We start from the raw sequence: 16,639 nt of genomic DNA, 5'->3' as shown, positions 1-16,639 counted from the left end.
GCAGTGGGAGGAGCCTTAAAATTCACCTGTTCCAAGCTTCCGTCCATGAGAGGTCCTACCCTACCTGGTCAGGCTCCATTTCCCCTATTCCTGTCCCCCTTCAATCATTGGCCCCAGCCACATGGATTTCTTTCTGCCCCTTGGACACACCAAGCTCATATGGGAATTTACCCTTGCAGTTCTTTCATCCAGGAAGGCTCTTATCCATGGATTTTGCCCGGTCCATCCCACACATGTATGTGCACAAGCAGATGTGCATACACACACACACACACACACACACACACTCTTAGCATATCTGGGTTTTCTTATTATTCAGGCCTCTGCTTGCCTGACACCTTTCCACAAAAGTCTTCCCCTCTAACCCCTCCTGAGACACTGCCCATTGCTTTTCTCCTTGTTGGAAATATGACCTTTGTTGTTTGCCAAAAAATCTGCATGCTGGAGGAAGAGATGCAGGGAAGAGTTCCCATGTTCCATCTTAACATATCTGTTTTTGCAGGTATATAACTGAGGTTCCCCGCACCCCAACACCTTTCCAGAAGTTTGTTGGGCAGCCCCTGCTGGAGGGGAGGGAAGACCTGGTATCCGGTATACATTTAAAAACCAAGGCAGGGCCAGATGCAGTGGCTCACGCCTGTAATCCCAGCACTTTGGGAAGCTGAGGCGGGCAGATCACCTGAGGTCAGGAGTTCGAGACCAGCCTGGCCAACATGGTGAAACCCCGTCTCTACTAAAAATACAAAAATTAGCCGGGCATGGTGGCAGGCACCTGTAATCCCAGCTACTTGGGAGGCTGAGGCAGGAGAATCTCTTGAACCTGGGAGGTGAAGGTTGCAGTGAGCCAAGATCGCACCATTGCACTCCAGCCTGGGCGACAAGAGCAAAACTCTGTTTCAAAAACAAAACAAAACACCAAGGCAGGTATACATTTTGAAAGCAAGTAGAATAATAGTAAACAAGATAAAATATGCATTTGAAAAGAATATATATTTTAACCACAAAAGAGAGCCACAATAATAAAAGGGAGACATCGTGTTAGTTCAGCATTTATAACTACAATAGGTGACAAAGTTCTTTTGATGTCTGAGGCTGAGTTTCCCCAAGCATTTTCTCCCCGTGGAAGTACAGATCCACACGTTCAAGTCTGTCTGTTCTTTAGGCTGTAATTATCACATAAGAGACACTTGAGGAAGGAGGACATAGTGTAGGAAGGGAGAGGTTTTGGGCTGAAATTATCTGGGTTGTTTATTTGACTGAGGCTGGCTTTTCCTTCCCCGCCTGCAGAATGTAAGCTTTGCGAGCACCCAGTCCTGTCCATTCCCCACAGTGTTCCCAGTTCCCCACACAGTGTCTGTGGAATGAGAGGCCCCTTTGATGCCTACCAGCCCCTTCCTTTTCTGCTCACCTGTAGCTGGGAGAACTTGCTCCCTCAAATGGAGCTGACTGGCCTCCCTGCAGCCTTTCCCTCTGCCCCAGACCTCCCGCTGGGACCCCTGCACAGGTCATCAGAGAGAATGCACTGGCCTCCCTGCAGCCTTTCCCTCTGCCCCAGACCTCCTGCTGGGACCCATGCACAGGTCATCAGAGAGAATGCCTCTGCCTTTGTTCTCGGATGGATCTAAACCGTGCATGTATGAGGCCACCGCATAGAGGAGCCTCTCACTGGGCTCTTGCTGTTCAAACTCAGGAGCCAAGTGGATCCAGATAAATCCTCAGCTGACTCTGTTGCTACTTAAACTCTTGCTTCTTACTATCTAAAACTCAGGAGCTGAACAGATGGGGATAATAGGACTTTGCTGACTATCCAAATTCTTACTTCTTAGGAACGGAAAAGATTGGGATAGCAAGGGATGTCTGTATATTAATATAGCATATTCACATAGTATGCAAATGTAGTAGATATGATAGATTTTATACCTTTAGTATCTGTTGATTGAGAAAACATACAGTTCATATAATTCAGGAATAATTTTAAGTGATTGTAGTTTTTGAATCACAGAAATTTTTATATACATTTGCTTTATACCTAAGTATTTTGTGTGCGCTATTTTAAAGGGCGTTATCATTTTCAAATTTCAGTTCATTTCTTGTATCTAGGAATGCAATTGACTTTTGCATGTCGATCTTATATCCTACAATCCTGCTATACTCAGTTGTTAGTTCTGGTAGTTTTTTTAATATAGATTTTGTAGACTTTTTGTTTTCTGCATAGACAATCATGTCATCTGGGAATAAAGACAATTTTATTTCTTCCTTTCCAATCATTTCTTTTTTCTTGTCTTATTGCAATAGCTAGAATGTCCTCCACATACATTTGGAAAATCGTCCCATATCTGTGTTAGGAACACACAGTTATGGTGCATCTGAACTCTCAGACCCCCCTTGCAGTAAATCCAGGGCCCGAGGGTGGAACGTCAGCTCACACTGGTGGAGACAGGGGATCAGAAGCTTAGGGAATCAGCCTTGTACCTAGAGGTGACTACCGAGTTGGTGTTCACTGTACCCTCTGTCCTTTTGATGTCTCAGAATGTGCTTCTTACTGGGCTCCAAGCCATGAAGCACAAACTGGGTGTGTGTTTGGGAGTTTGTGGTGGGCCAGGCAGGAACGACAGGCAGGAGGGCTGTGTCCCTGGATGGCCTGGGCTGGCCGTCTCCCTTCAGGAACAGTTTATGCTCTGGGATCTGAACTCAGGGCAGGGAACAGTGCCAGCATCCTGCAGGGTAGGGGGTGTGGTGAACTGGGACTGTAGCAGGTATCTCGAAGGACTGCACCATCAGGCTCACCTGGCAGTGGCTAGGGAGGATGTCCACCCCCCGCCCCATGCTTGTTTATTGACAGTTACTGTGGGCCAGGTGGGCTCCTCCAATATCAGTCAGAGTAGAAGAGTTTCAAAGGACAGTCTCTGCCAGGATTCTCATTGTACAGATGGAAAAACTGAGGCAGGGGCATTGCTGATACAAGAATGCAGGTCTCTGAGGGACAGGACGTGTGTGCCTGGTAGCCAGGGCCAGTGAAATGCGAGCAGAAGTGTGTGATTTCTGGGCAGAAGCATTTAAGACTAGGTGAGATTTTCTGAGCTCTTCTCCCCTGCTTGGCCAGAACTTGATGTCTCCTTTTGGGCTGGTGACATCGTAAGGTGGTGGCACTTATGAGTGACAGCAATGAGCAGAGCTCCCTTCCAACCTGTACGTGAGTGAGAAATGAACCATTGCTGTTTAAACGTCTGAGCTCATTTGTTAATACAGCAGAGCTTCCCCTGTGCTGACTGAGACACTGCTTGGCAAAGTCACCTTGGCAAAGGCTCATAACTACCACCAGCCTCAGTGTTAGGACATGGAAAATGGGCACACGCATTCCTGCTCTGCTGCACTTACTCAGAGAGGTTTTTGAGCTTCAATGACAGCACAGGAGAGGGAGGGCTCTGTGAGGTCTGAGGCCTCGGAGGGAGAGGGCACACATGTGCAGGATGCTAACTGGCTTTTAGTGCAGGGGGGTCTTGGGTCACCTCCCTCATACTGGGACACCATCTCAGGCTTGGTTAACAGATGTGTTCCCTTTAACAGGTGGCCCTCCCCCGGGCGGCGGTGCCCCCTGGCACCTTCGAAATGTCCTCAGTGACTCCGTGGAGAGCTCAGATGATGAATTCTTTGATGCCAGAGGTGAGTGAACCCCAGTCTCATATCACTGGCTGGGTGACCTTCCTAGAAGCCTCAAGAAGAAGATCCCATTTGGGGGTCCGCATCCCTCCCCACTCAGACACGGTATCTGCAGCTCCACACTCCATACTTACCCATCCTGTGGGTGTGCCAAGAGCAGGGGCTCAGCCTTCGTCTGTTCACTGTTTGAAATATTTGCTGAACCCCTCACATGTGCCGGGAACGCTGCTAGGTGCCAGGGATCCTGTGGCAATCAGTCGTCACATTGCTGCTCTCATCATACTTATAGCCTTGCAGGAGAGGCAGACATCCAAGAAAATACAATGACGAATGGGGACCATCGCCACTAAGTAAAAGTGCCGCCGCTAAGTAAAAGTGCCAGCTGTTGTAAGAGAGAACAGTCAGGCCAGGCGCGGTGGCTCACACCTGTAATCCCAGCACTTTGGGAGGCCAAGGTGGGTGGATCACCTGAGGTCAGGAGTTTGAGACCAGCCTGGCCAACATGTGTGTTCCCTTAACAGATGTGTTCCCTTTAATAGGTGGCCCTGTGAAACCCCATCTCTACTAAAATTCCTTTAGCCGGGTGTAGTGGTGGGTGCCTGTAGTCCCAGCTACTCGGGAGGCTGAGGCAGGAGAATTGCTTGAATCCAGGGGACGGAGGTTGCAGTGAGCTGACATGGTGCCACTGAACTCCAGCCTGGGTGACAGAGTGCGACTGTCTCAAAAAAAAAAGAGAACAGTCAGAGGGGCACCTAATTTAACATGGTGAGGAGGTTGTTAGCACCCGCTCTACAGAGCTAAGGAGTAAGATATTGGCAAGGTGGAGAGAGGGAAGAAAGAACCTTCTGGACAAAGGGCACAGCAGGTGTGATGGCCCTGAAGTAGGAGAGACAGGAACATTCCAGGAACTGGAGGAAGGCCAAGTGGCCAGGAGGTGGTGGGCAGCGGGGAGGGGGCTGAGAGGAGATGCTGCATGCACCTGTGAGTCGGTGCGACTTAAGATCAGCCTCGGCCAGGGGCGATGGCTCACGCCTGTAATCCTAACACTTTGGGAGGCCGAGGCAGGCAGATTACTTGAAGTCAGGAGTTCAAAACCAGCCTGGCCAACATGGTGAAACCCCATCTCTACTAAAAATACAAAACATTAGCCGGGTGTGGTGGCGGGTGCCTGTAATCCCAGCTACTGGGGAAGCTGAGGGGGGAGAATCTCTTGAACCCGGGAGGCAGAGGTTGCAGTGAGCCGAGATGGCACCAGTGCACTCCAGCCTGGGTGACAGAGCGATACTCTGTCTCAGAAAAAAAAAAAAAAAAAGAAAGAAAAAATAAATGAGCCTCATAGATGCAGGGAGGGCCAGAGTGTTAGAAAGACTGTTGCCAGTGTTCAGGTGAGGGACAAGGAGGGTGGGGAAATGACCTCTGCATCTCTTCCCGGCCAACCCATGAGACATAGGAAGGAGCATTGTTGACGTTGGGATTGAAAGAAAGGGGCATCCAAAGGGGTGGACATTTCAGGCAGAGATCAGCCTTGAAGGCTCAGAGGCACGAGTACCCAGGCAGGTGTACGGGCATGGGAAGGTGGAATCGGTCTGGAATTGAGCAGAGAAGACCCTCCCTAGCCATGCTCTGCTGGGCTACAGAGGAGTTGGGGAGAAGCACCAGGGTCCTGCTCCACAGCCCAGGACAGTCCCTGGCTCTTGCTTGGCCTGCGTGGCCCCACTCTGGGAAGTCACCATATTTAGGGTGTTGACTTACTCCTGAGACGGAGCCGGCTTTGAAATGCTTGGCAAACGGGGTCTTGGAAGAGAAACAGACTACGTGCTGGGAAGACGTCAATACCCAGAGCGGGACACTTGGGATGTGGTCTCAGCCATGCCATCGACTAGTTTTGTGACCTTGGCGGGGCTTTCACCTTCTCTGGGCCTCAGTTTCCCTATCAGCTCTATGCCTCCAACAATGGAGAAGACTCAGTTTGGGTGATTTTTAGGACATGTGGCTGGGAGGTGGGGAGCTTTCCCCCATTCTTGGCTCTGGGCGGGGAACCCCTTCCCTGAGGCCAGCCCTAAACCAGCCCATTTGGGGCCTGTCTCCCATGGGCGTCTAATTAGAGTGGCTGCTGGGGCTGAATTTCTCCATAGCAACTAACCCACAGTGAGACAACAACGGCTTCAATATTTTGATGCTTGGAAGACTTTCATTTAAAACATTTCTGCAGTTCATCAGGGCTCTGCGTTCCCAGCTGACGACAGAGGCATCTGTGGGTGGCGCGAGGGTCAGCTCTATCCCTTCGGGCCCTGCTCACCTGCCGTCCCTGAGAGCAGCTGCAGTGCTTCTCATGCTGACGGCTGTCTCCCTGGCCCCTCCATTGTCTCTGTCCTCTCCCTCCCATCTCACGGCTTGTTCTGCCGTGAAGTCGGCCCCACTTCTCACTCCTCCCATGTTGGTGGCCCTGTGTTTTCTTTCTCATCATCTCCTTTTTTTTTTTTTTTTTCCCTTTTTTCTTGAGATGGAATCTCGCTTTGTAGCCCAGGTGGCAGTGCAATGGAGCAATCTTGGCTCACTACAACCTCTGCCTCCTGGGTTCAAGCAATTCTCCTGCCTCAGCCTCCCAAGTAGCTGGGATTACAGGCATGCGCCACCATGTCTGGCCAATTTTTTTTCTTTTTTCTTTTTTTTTTGTAGTTTTAGTAGAGACAGGGTTTCACTATGCTGGCCAGGCTGGTCTCAAACTCCTGACCTCAAGTGATCTGCCCGCCTTGGCCTCCCAAAGTGCTGGGATTACAGGCAGGCACCACCACACCTGGCTAATTTTTTTTTTATTTTTAGTAGAGACAGGGTTTCACCATGTTGGCCAGGCTGGTCTCGAACTCCGTACCTCAAGTGATCTGCCTGCCTTGGCCTCCCAAAGTGCTGGGATTACAGGTGTGGGCCACCGCGCCCGGCCACTTCCTTTTTTTCTTCTCCCTTTCTTTCGGGATCCCAGATTCTCCCATCTTTCCCCATCTTCTGCCTCTCCACACACCCTACAGGACCTCGTATATCTCTGCAGCCTCCCTACCATCTGCCCTCTTCCAGAGCATCTGCATTCCTAAGCCACAGGATCCACCTCACAGGCTGCTGGGACCCTGTTTAGTTCTGATTTGCCAACTGCTAACGTCCTTTCCATTCCTCCCTGACCAAGGCCTTTGTGTGTTTCCTTGGCTCAAGGCAGTGAGAGGTGAAGCCATGCTTTCTGTCTCTCCCAGGGCTCTGGTCCAGCCAAGCCCAGCCCAGCCAGTGCTCTGTGTCTGGGACCAGGCCATGGGCTTCTGAGTATCCCTTGAGGGTCTGCTTCCCTGCCCTCTGCTCTCCAGCCCAGGCTGAACCCTGACCCTGACCCTGACCCTGGGTGCGGTCTCTGTCTTCCGCTTGAGCATGGCCTGGCATCCTGTGGCCTCAACAGTTCCAACTCTAGTTGTGGTGGGGCCAACACCATTAAATCCAGCCCCATTCAGACATCCTGCACCAGAGCCTCCAAAGCTCCCTGGGTTTCCCCCATGAGCCCCTCAAAAGACTCCTTGGCTGCCATGGATGTCCATTTCAACAGTTCCTGCACGTGTGGCGGTCTTCACAGGTGACCTTCTCTGTGTCTCCCTGCAGAGACCAGCTGGGTACTTGCAGCCAACTCCTGGGCTTCGTGCTGCCCTGGGTATGGCAGTCTCATTGCTGCCTGGGCAGCCTTCTGTCCCTGAGAGCTCCTGCATCTGTACTCCCTCCTCTGCCCATAACCCCCGTCGTGATCCCCCACCCCTGCCCACCTCAACTGATACAAAAATGACCAGAGGAATGAGAAACCAAGCAGCGTCTACACTGGAAGAAACTGCGTAGCTAGGTACCAGCACTGACTGGACCTGGGAACATTGTATCTCCTTCCTCCTCAGTGCACTAATGGGGAAACTGAGGCCACAGCACCAAAGGGACCCCCTGCCCCCCACCGCCACCAGATCACACATCAAGGTGGAAGTGCAGGGGCTGGAAGCCGGGAGTTTAGTGTCCAGGTCAGCCCTTTCCCTTTGATGTGTTACCGATTAGGACCGTCCTCCCTCCCTTGCGGCCATCAGCCCCAACCCTTTGGCCTAGCACTGGGGTTCACCTGGAGAGGCCCTTGGAGCTCATGGTCTGGGAGCAGAGAGGAATTCTGGGTTCTGGGGGTCTCTGGTTCTGTATGGAAGGCATGGGAGGGATTAGGGAACAGTCAGGCAGGAGTATTGAGCTCTCTGGATCCATAACAACTCCTCGGCAGGGTGCCAGCTCCTCTGGCTAAGGTGGCAGGTCTGGGGCTCAGGAGTGATTAGATGCTGCAGGGTGGGCTATGGGGTCCAGGCTCCCAGATTCAAAAGAAGTGTCACTCCCTCCCCTCTCAAGACAGGATATCTGGGGGGCCACAGCCCAGCAGTGCCGAGGTTGGAAGATGCAGAGTAAGGGAAAACCCAGAGTGGCCAGAAGGGGATGTGGCCTCCAACCCAGAACAAGCCAGAGCTGGGAGGCTCCTCAAGGTTTTTGAATCTAACACCTCTGACTCACTTTACAAGCTGGGAAACGGAGGCCGGGGAACTTTGTTCAGGGCCACACAAAGAGGCAGAGCGGGAGCTAGAATTCAGCCTCATTCATTTACTCTTTCCACAGTATTAATGGTGCGTCCGTCCATCAAGTGCCAGGTGCTCTTCTGGGTGTGGGGGATACAGGAGCAAGCAAGTCCTGCCCCAGCCAATGGAGCTCATAGCCTAGTGGTGGTGGTAGGTGACAAATAGGAAGACAATACACAAGAAAATACATTCTATTAAGAATTACCATACGCTGGGCACAGTGGCTGTAATCTCAGCACTTTGGGAGGCAGAGGCAGGCGGATCACGAGTTCAGGAGTGTGAGACCAGCCTGGCCAACATGGTGAAAGCCTGTCTCTACTAAATATACAAAAAAATTAGCTGGGCATGGTGATACACATCTGTAATCCCAGCTACTCAGGAGACTGAGGCAGGAGAATCGCTTGAACCCAGGAGGCAGAGGTTGCAGTGAGCCGAGATCATGACATTACACTCCAGCCTGGGTGACAGGGCGAGACTCTGCCTGGAAAACAACAACAACAACAAAACACCATAAACAAAATAACACAAAGGAATAAATGCTGCACCAAAGCAGATATATACATGGCAAGTAAGCATGTGAAAAGATGTTCCACGTCATTCATCATTAGGGAATGACGTCATTACTGTAAATCAAAACTGCAATGAGATACCAATACCTACTTATTAGAATGGCTGATTAAGATAACTTACCAGGGGCCGGGCGCGGTCGCTCATGCCTGTAATCCCAGCACTTTGGGAGGCTGAGGCGGGTGGATCATCTGAGGTCAGGAGTTCGAGACCAGCCTGATCAACATGGAGAAACCCTGTCTCTACTGAAAATACAAAATTAGCTGGGCATGGTGGAGCATTCCTGTAATCCCAGCTACTCGGGAGGCTGAGGCAGGAGAATAATTTGAACCTGGGAGGCAGAGGTTGCGATGAGCTGAGATCGCGCCATTGTACTCCAGCCTGCGCAACAAGAGGGAAACGCCGTCTCAATAATGATAATAATAACTTACCAAGATGTGGAGGCACTGGAACTTTCAAACTCGGCTGGCGGGAATGTATGATGATACAATCATTTTGGAAAATTGATTGCAGCTGCTTAAGAAGCAAATCATACTTCACTACCATGTGACCCAACCCTTCTGCTTGTTGGCATTTCCCCAAGAAAAAGAAAGCATTTGTCCACCTGAGAACTTGCTCATGAATGTTCCCAGCAGCTTGATGGATTATAGCCCCACACTGAAAACGCCCAAATGAGCATCAGTGAGTGAACAAATTGTGGTACAGTTAAGAAGGAACGGACCACGGATATATGCAACAATATGGATAAATCTCAGAATAATCATGCCAAGTGAAAGAAGTCAGACTGAAGCAGAGTACATCCTGTATGATTCTATTTATACACAAGTCTAGGACATGAAAACCAATCTGTGGTGCCAGGAGCAGATCAGCGGTCGCCTGGGGATGGGGAGTTGGGGGAGGAGGGATAAATAGGGGCAGGAGAGAACTTCTAGAAGGGATGGAGCCTTGTTCACTAGCTTGGTTGGGGTAATGGTTTTACAGGTATGTACATATGTCAAAACTTACCCAGCTGTGTGCTTTAAAGGTGTGTAGTTGATGGAATGTCAATTATGCCTCAGTAATGCTGTTTAAAAAATGGAGACTGTCCCCACCATATAACATAAAAGGACATGATAGAGTGGATGGCTGCTAGAGGGTCCCTGGGGTGTGGCCCTGAGCTGAGAGCTGAGTAATGAGAAATGAGCCACCTGCGAATCCAGGGGGAAGAGTGTTCTAGACAGTGGGAACAGCCAGCGCAAAGTGTTGATTGGTGGAATGAGCTTGGCATCTTTTTTTTTTTTTTTAGATGGAGTTTCACTCTTGTCACCCAGGCTGGACTGCAGTGGCACAGTCTCGGCTCACTGCAACCTTTGCCTCCCGGGTTCAAGTGATTCTCCTGCCTCAACCTCCCAAGTAGCTGGGATTACAGGCATGTACCACCAGGCCCAGCTGATTTTTTTTTGTATTTTTAGTAGAGATGGGGTTTCACCATGCTGGCCAGGCTGGTCTTGAACTCCTGACCCCGGGTGATCTGTCCGCCTCAGCCTTCCAGAGTGCTGGGATGACAGGCGTGAGCCACTGCACCCAAGCTCGGCGTCTTTGAGCAACAGCAGGAAGGCTGGTGTGGCCAGAGTGAGCCAGGGAGGCACTGGCTCAGTGCTGTGGGTTCACAGCCCCAGCAAGGAGAGAGGGGGCAGACTAGACCCAGTAGCCCATATTGTGGAAGGCAGTGGGTGTCCTCTGGACACGCTTTCCTGGCCAGGCTCAGGGTTGGCCCTGGGTACCCTGTCCCTGTCCCAGAGAAGGCCAGAGATGCAGAACTCAGAGTCCGTAGTGCAGGATGGATCCTCAAAATGGAACCATGCCTGGACCTTGAGTGAGCTCCTCATTGTGAGGGATGAAGGTTGCTGGGTGACAGGTAGTCTGGCCAGAAGCCATGGGTAAGAAAAGCTTAGTGGACCAAGGAGGATGGGTTGACCTGTTAGAGCAGCCCAGGTTTCCCAGGGTTCCTGGCTATGAAACGCTAAGTTCTAGAGAGAAAATGAAACTGTCTTTTGAAGTCTTCATCCCTGAAAGGATGCAAGGTTGGGGCTAGTGCAGTCACTGTGGTATTGGTTGAGTTTATTTGGGATTTGGCTGGATATGCCAAGCCTAGCTCACTTTGTGTTCTGTTTTTATAGCAAAATGTATGTCTTCATTTAGAAAATATCAGCTGCATCCTTCACTTTAACCTTAGATAGAAAGAATAATCCAATTATTTGGATATTGGAAATAATTGGAACAATATCCAATTATTTGTACCAGCAAACATCTAGGTACAAACAGAGGTGTTTTCATGAAATTAACTGGCAGGAGATAGTGTTACTGGGAGTGCCTTTAATTGGCAGGATCTGGATTCTTGGCCCAGCCCTTCCCCTGAGGTTCTGCATGGCCGTGGGCCAGTGGCACAGCTCTGCACCTGTAAAATGAGGATGCTGGGATTCACCTGGAAGGATCTGTCAATGAGGCTCCCCATGGCCTTGCAAGGCTCTGTTGGCTGTGGTGTCCAGGTCCATTCCCTCACTTGAATGGGAAATACTTTTCTTTTGGTTTCCCAACCCCCTCCAGCATCTAAATAGCCCTCCCTCCATGAATATGCATAAGCAGGCCAGGCCCTGACAGTTGCAGAGACAAAAATGCCATCAGGGCCAGGAATGGGCTGGGCATGGTGGTGGTGGTGGTGGATCTAGGATTTACTCTCAGGGCACGTCTGGCACTGAGTAGCTGGATCAAGAGCAAAGCACAAGACTTGTCTCCTTCAGCAGGGCTAAGGGAACTCTCTGAGCTAGAAGCTGGAGGAGTCCTCCTTTCTGCATTTACCCCCATGTCTTTTGTGTCCTTGGTTTCTTGCTCTCTCAGTGCCCAGCCTGGCTGGTCCTCCCCTCCCCCACTCCCCAAGGTGGGAGGCTGGGGCCTGAGGAGCTGGGTTCTGTGTTGCGGAATCTGCTTGTGCTTCTAACTCCTGGTTTCCCATAGCAACTGGGAGAGGAAGGTAGTGCATGGCTAAATCATCCCATTTTACAGACAAAATCTCAAAGTCAGGGTCAGGTCTCACAGAGAATGGGGGGCACATGCCAAGCCTTCTCATTTTGATCTGAGCTTTCCCTATGATCACTCAGCCTCCCAGCGGTTTCCAACCCCAAGGGTGAGAGAAGGGGGAACAGAAGAAAATGATATGTGTCCTCTGGGCGTAGAGGACCAGGTTTCCATGATAGTTGTCACTGACTGGCTGCCCTCTGATCTCAGGCAAGTCTTGGGTCTCTGAGCCTCAGGTTCCTCATCTGTAGAATGGCAAGGGTAGAACTGTTTGTCTCCTGGAGGGAGTGGAAGGATGTCACCGTGGGAAGCTGCATGATTATTCCTGGGCCAAGGAGCCATCACAGAAGCAAAGCACAGGTGTGCCACAGGCCCCACTCTCCCTCTACCTTTTCCTCCAGTGGGGGAGGGGAAGTGGAAAAGAGAACGCCATGGAACCAGCCCCAACATGTCTGGGGATGGGCTGTGTGGGGACTGCCCCTCACAAGGAAGAGGGAGTCATGGTATTGGCTATAGGGGGGCCATGGGGGCATGTGGTAGGCAGTGCAAGGTGAATGTGAGCAATCTTGTGCTCCAGAGCCCCAAGCAATGCATATCTAGGTCCTTGGAGAAATCCATGTTGTGGGCCTGATGATGAGTGGTACTGGATGGGCCATCTGCAGAATGTGACCAAGCCCTTGGCTCCATGAGCTGGAGGTGAAGCTTTCCTGGCATGAGACAAGGAGATTTTTTTTTTTTTTGAGATGGAGTCTCACTCTGTCACCAGGCTGGAATGCAGTAGCACGATCTCAGCTCACTGCAACCTCTGCCACCCGGGTTCAAGTGATTCTTCCACCTCAGCCTCCTGAGTTGCTGGGATTACAGACATCCACCCCCACGCCCAGCTAATTTTTTGTATTTTTAGTAGAGATGGTGTTTCACCATGTTGGTCAGGTTGGTCTCGAACTCCTGCCCTCGTGATTTGCCCGCCTCAGCCTCACAAAGTGCTGGGATTACAGGTGTGAGTCACTGCGCCTGGCCAAGACAAAGAGATTCTTTACTCTGGAGTCCTGTCAACAGTAGAAACAGAAGCTCCAGGGTAGGAAGAAAGGCTTTCCTTATGGCATTGTAGGTTGTGCTTACAGGAGTAGAGTATAACCAGGTTTTGGCCAGGGTCAGAGTCAATCTGTGGTCAAGGCCAGGGCTATTGTGACAGTGGGTGAGGCTCAGCTTGGAGCTTAATCAGAGCTGGGTCAGGTCTCAGTAGGGTGAAGTACGTGCTAAAACCATGTCCGAAGCAGAGGTCACCAGGATGAGAATTAGCATGCAGGAGACAGTCACCAGAAGGTGAAAAGCAAAATCAACCAGGGCGTTTATACAAATGAGCACGCTGTGGCCTCCACAGGTCCTGTTGGAGGCATGTCCTACAATGTGGGAAGCAGAGCAAAGACTTCAAGCTGAGCCCTGCAGCTCCCCTCTTTGCCTGAATGGCTCCAAAAGGAGATATTGCTGCTGCTGCTTCCGTGTGTGTGTGTGTGTGTGTGTGTGTGTGTGTTCTTGTTGCTTCTCAGGGGACAAGCCAATTGTTGCCAGAGTGAAGACGTAAAGGCTGAGTGTGGGAGAGAAAGCATGTTGGGGAGTTGGGAGGGTGCACAGAGCAGCAGAGAGACAGGGATGGGCGGAGGGGCAGGGAGTGTGAGAATGCCAGAGAAGGTAAGATAAAGCAGAGAGTGAGAGGGAGCAGGAGGGAGAGAGGGCCACACACATATGCACACACATGCACATATGCACATACACATGCATGTACACACACTTGCATGTACACACATGCACACAATGCATGTATGCACTCACACATGCATGCACACACACATGCACGTGCACACGTGCACACACACATAGCAAGAGGAAACAGGGAGGGGAGGGAGAACACCCTTAGGGAGCAGGGGGCTGGAGAGATCCTGAGGACAGGGACCCAGAGAGACAAAAGAGAAATCCATAGAGAATGAGAGAGATCAAGAAAGAGACATACCCAGCCTGATAAGATGAGACCCAGAGAAAGGAAAGAGAGAGATGCTGGGGTGAGAAGAGAGCAAGGCAATGCATACATGTTCCACCCAGAGAGAGATACGGATGTGGCAGGCAGCATGGGAGAGCTTGGGAGAGGCAAAGAGAACTACAAGGACCAAGAGAGACACAGACCCATAGAAAGGGGTCGAGAGCTCAGATCTGAGTGAGTCAGGGCCAGATGTAAAGCGTGAGAGAAGCACGGTGAGACTCTGGTAGAGAAAGACATATTTGATCGGAAACAGACAAAAGCCCAAACCCCAAAGATGGAGCAGGGTTATACTGGTGATTAGGAAAAAGAGGAAAGTGGCCTGGGCCATGCAGGAGTAGGCATGCTCAGACCTCCAGAGCCCTGGGAGACCCCACAGGGTTCCAGTAGCCTTGCATAAACCACTGGGACAGGACTTATGGCACTGTAGAAGAAAGCTAGGATGTGCTGAGTGCCTGCTGCATACCTGGCTCTCTCAGCTTATGTCAGAGGTATTTCTATCATGTTTTTCACAAAACTGGATTCCAGCAGGAGGGAGGTTGTGTCTCACCCTGCACACAGTAGGTGCTCAGGAATCTATTCACCGTAGATTGAATGCTAGAATGAACAAATGGATAGCTCCATGCTTGAGTAACTGAACCAGGAGACAAAGAACTCAAGGTGGTAATCAGGCTGATCCTGATTACCTTACTCTAGAGCTGGGGTAGAATGTCATAGGGGCCGACAACAGCAGGAGTGGAACCAAGAGTGAGTGTGGGGCATAACACCCATGCTCCTACTGGTGGTGGTGGTGCTGGTGATGATGATACCATCATGCAATGGCATCTCAGCCTGTGCTTTTACTGTGTGTGGGGCACTCTTATAAACACCTTTACCTGCATCTTCTCACTTAATGCTCACAACAATCCAATGACAGAGGCCTTACAATGATATCACTTTTAGATGAGGAAACTGCAGTTGTATTGCTAGCAGATGGTGGGTCCAGGATTGAAAAAAATCAATCTAACATGAGAATTGAGCTCTTAACCTCTTCATAATTCTGCTTCCCGAAGAATAATATCACCTCATATTTGTTTACAGCACCTTGACTTGTGTCGTATTTTCAAATTTGCTATATTATTTGTCCCCATAGCAGCTTGCTAGACAGAGCTATAGACCCTGAGTCGTTATTGTTGTTTAAAAGATAGGAAAGCAGACACAGTGGTGGAGGGTGTGGAAAAGCACAAAGCTCACATGCAGCAGGATCTGCACTGGAACCTGGTCAGGGCCCTGCCCAGCACAGAATAAACCAGTTCCCAGATGGAACACACTGGGCTCAGGAAATTGTCCGAATGTGTGTGGTGCCTGGCTGGAGTGTGGGCAGCCAATACAGGATGTCCAGGGTAGGCTATCAGGATGGCAGGATTTCAGGACTCTTGAAATAGTATACCTGGTTTTGAATCCTGGCTCTAGCCAGTGACCTTGGGCAAGAATTACTCAGCTACTCTGTGCCTCAGTTTCCTTGTCTATAAAATGGAGATAATAACAATTTTACCTTTTTTGTATTGTTATGAGAATCGAGTTAATATTTGTAAAGCACTTATAATAATCTCAGTGTATGGTAACGGTTAGATAAGTGTTGTTAAGTCAATCAAATAGATACATAAAATAAGACAGGAGGAGATGTCCTAACCAGAATTGGGGGTCTGGTCAACTGAGCTCTTGAGTGAATCAGAACTCTGGACAGCTCCCAAAGCTTCAGATGCACCATATTGATTCCTTCTGCTAGGTAAAGTTCTTTGGCAGTGAAATGGATCTCAACCCTTTATTCTTAATTATCATAAGCTTGGAGATTGTCCTCAACACCCTTTGATGTCTGTTCTGCGAGGGAGGGCACAAAGCTCTTCACCAGAAAGGCACATCTGTTTTTCGGCAAAGTATGGGGAGGAGAGCACACATGCCTAAGGGTTTGTTTTTGAAGAAATGTCCCTTTGTAGGATGAGGGACAGTACCAGATGTGTGTATCTGATGTGTGGGACCCAGGGCCTTGTATTCAGCGTGGTTATGGAATATAGCCCCACTGATTTCTCCCAGAGGACTCACTATGCTCAGACAAGGAAAGAACAAGGATAGAGACAGGGTTGAGGGGAGGAGTGGGAGAGAATAGAGGAATTAAGAGGGTCATAAAGTTCAGATGGGGGCTAAAGGTTCCATACAAGTCAAAGCTTCCTTAGAACCAGAAGGTTTCTTCTTCTCCAGTTACTCCAGAGCTGCTTCTGCAGCACACAAATCCTCATCCACTCAACTCCTGGTGGTGAGTTACTTCTCATGTGATGACATCATCATGATTGCTCTCATCTATGAGCACCTCCTCTGCACTAAGACCTTTACATCCATTATCTCATTTAATCCTCACAACACCTCTGTGGCCAGATCCATTTTAGTGATGGGAAAATCGAGGGTCAGAGAAGTCAGTAATTTAAAGAAAAACTGCTTGCAAATGACAAGGTTTTGCTCTTTCTTCCCAAACACACTGACTTTCAAGAGATACTGCCATCAGTGCTAGGAATGGTACTTTCTATGGGGTTTCAGGCTTTTTGTTACTTTCTTTTGCTGTTGCATGTGGAGGCCCAGTAGGGTACAACAGTACCTTCTTTCAATGATAAATCTCTGCAAGTCTTGTAACTGTCTAGCTACAGACACCTTCAAGAGTTGAGGTGTA

At 50.0% G+C, this 16,639-nt stretch overlaps 1 protein-coding gene across 3 annotated transcripts in view; it reads left to right on the top strand.

The window, feature by feature from the left end:
• The window catches only part of PITPNM3 (PITPNM family member 3), a 101,872-nt gene that overhangs the window by 14,942 nt on the left and 70,291 nt on the right, over positions 1-16,639 (top strand). For all 3 annotated transcript variants that reach the window (XM_016931368.4, XM_054670774.2, XM_054670773.2), the window contains exon 2: positions 3,568-3,663. In XM_016931368.4, the coding sequence (XP_016786857.2) occupies positions 3,568-3,663 (96 nt within the window). The remainder of the gene's footprint in view (positions 1-3,567; positions 3,664-16,639) is intronic.

This window comes from Pan troglodytes, chromosome 19, assembly GCF_028858775.2.
Source record: "Pan troglodytes isolate AG18354 chromosome 19, NHGRI_mPanTro3-v2.0_pri, whole genome shotgun sequence".
NCBI classification, from domain to species: domain Eukaryota; kingdom Metazoa; phylum Chordata; class Mammalia; order Primates; family Hominidae; genus Pan; species Pan troglodytes.
Note: the sequence above shows the minus strand (reverse complement) of the source record. Positions and strands in the feature narration are given on the sequence as shown.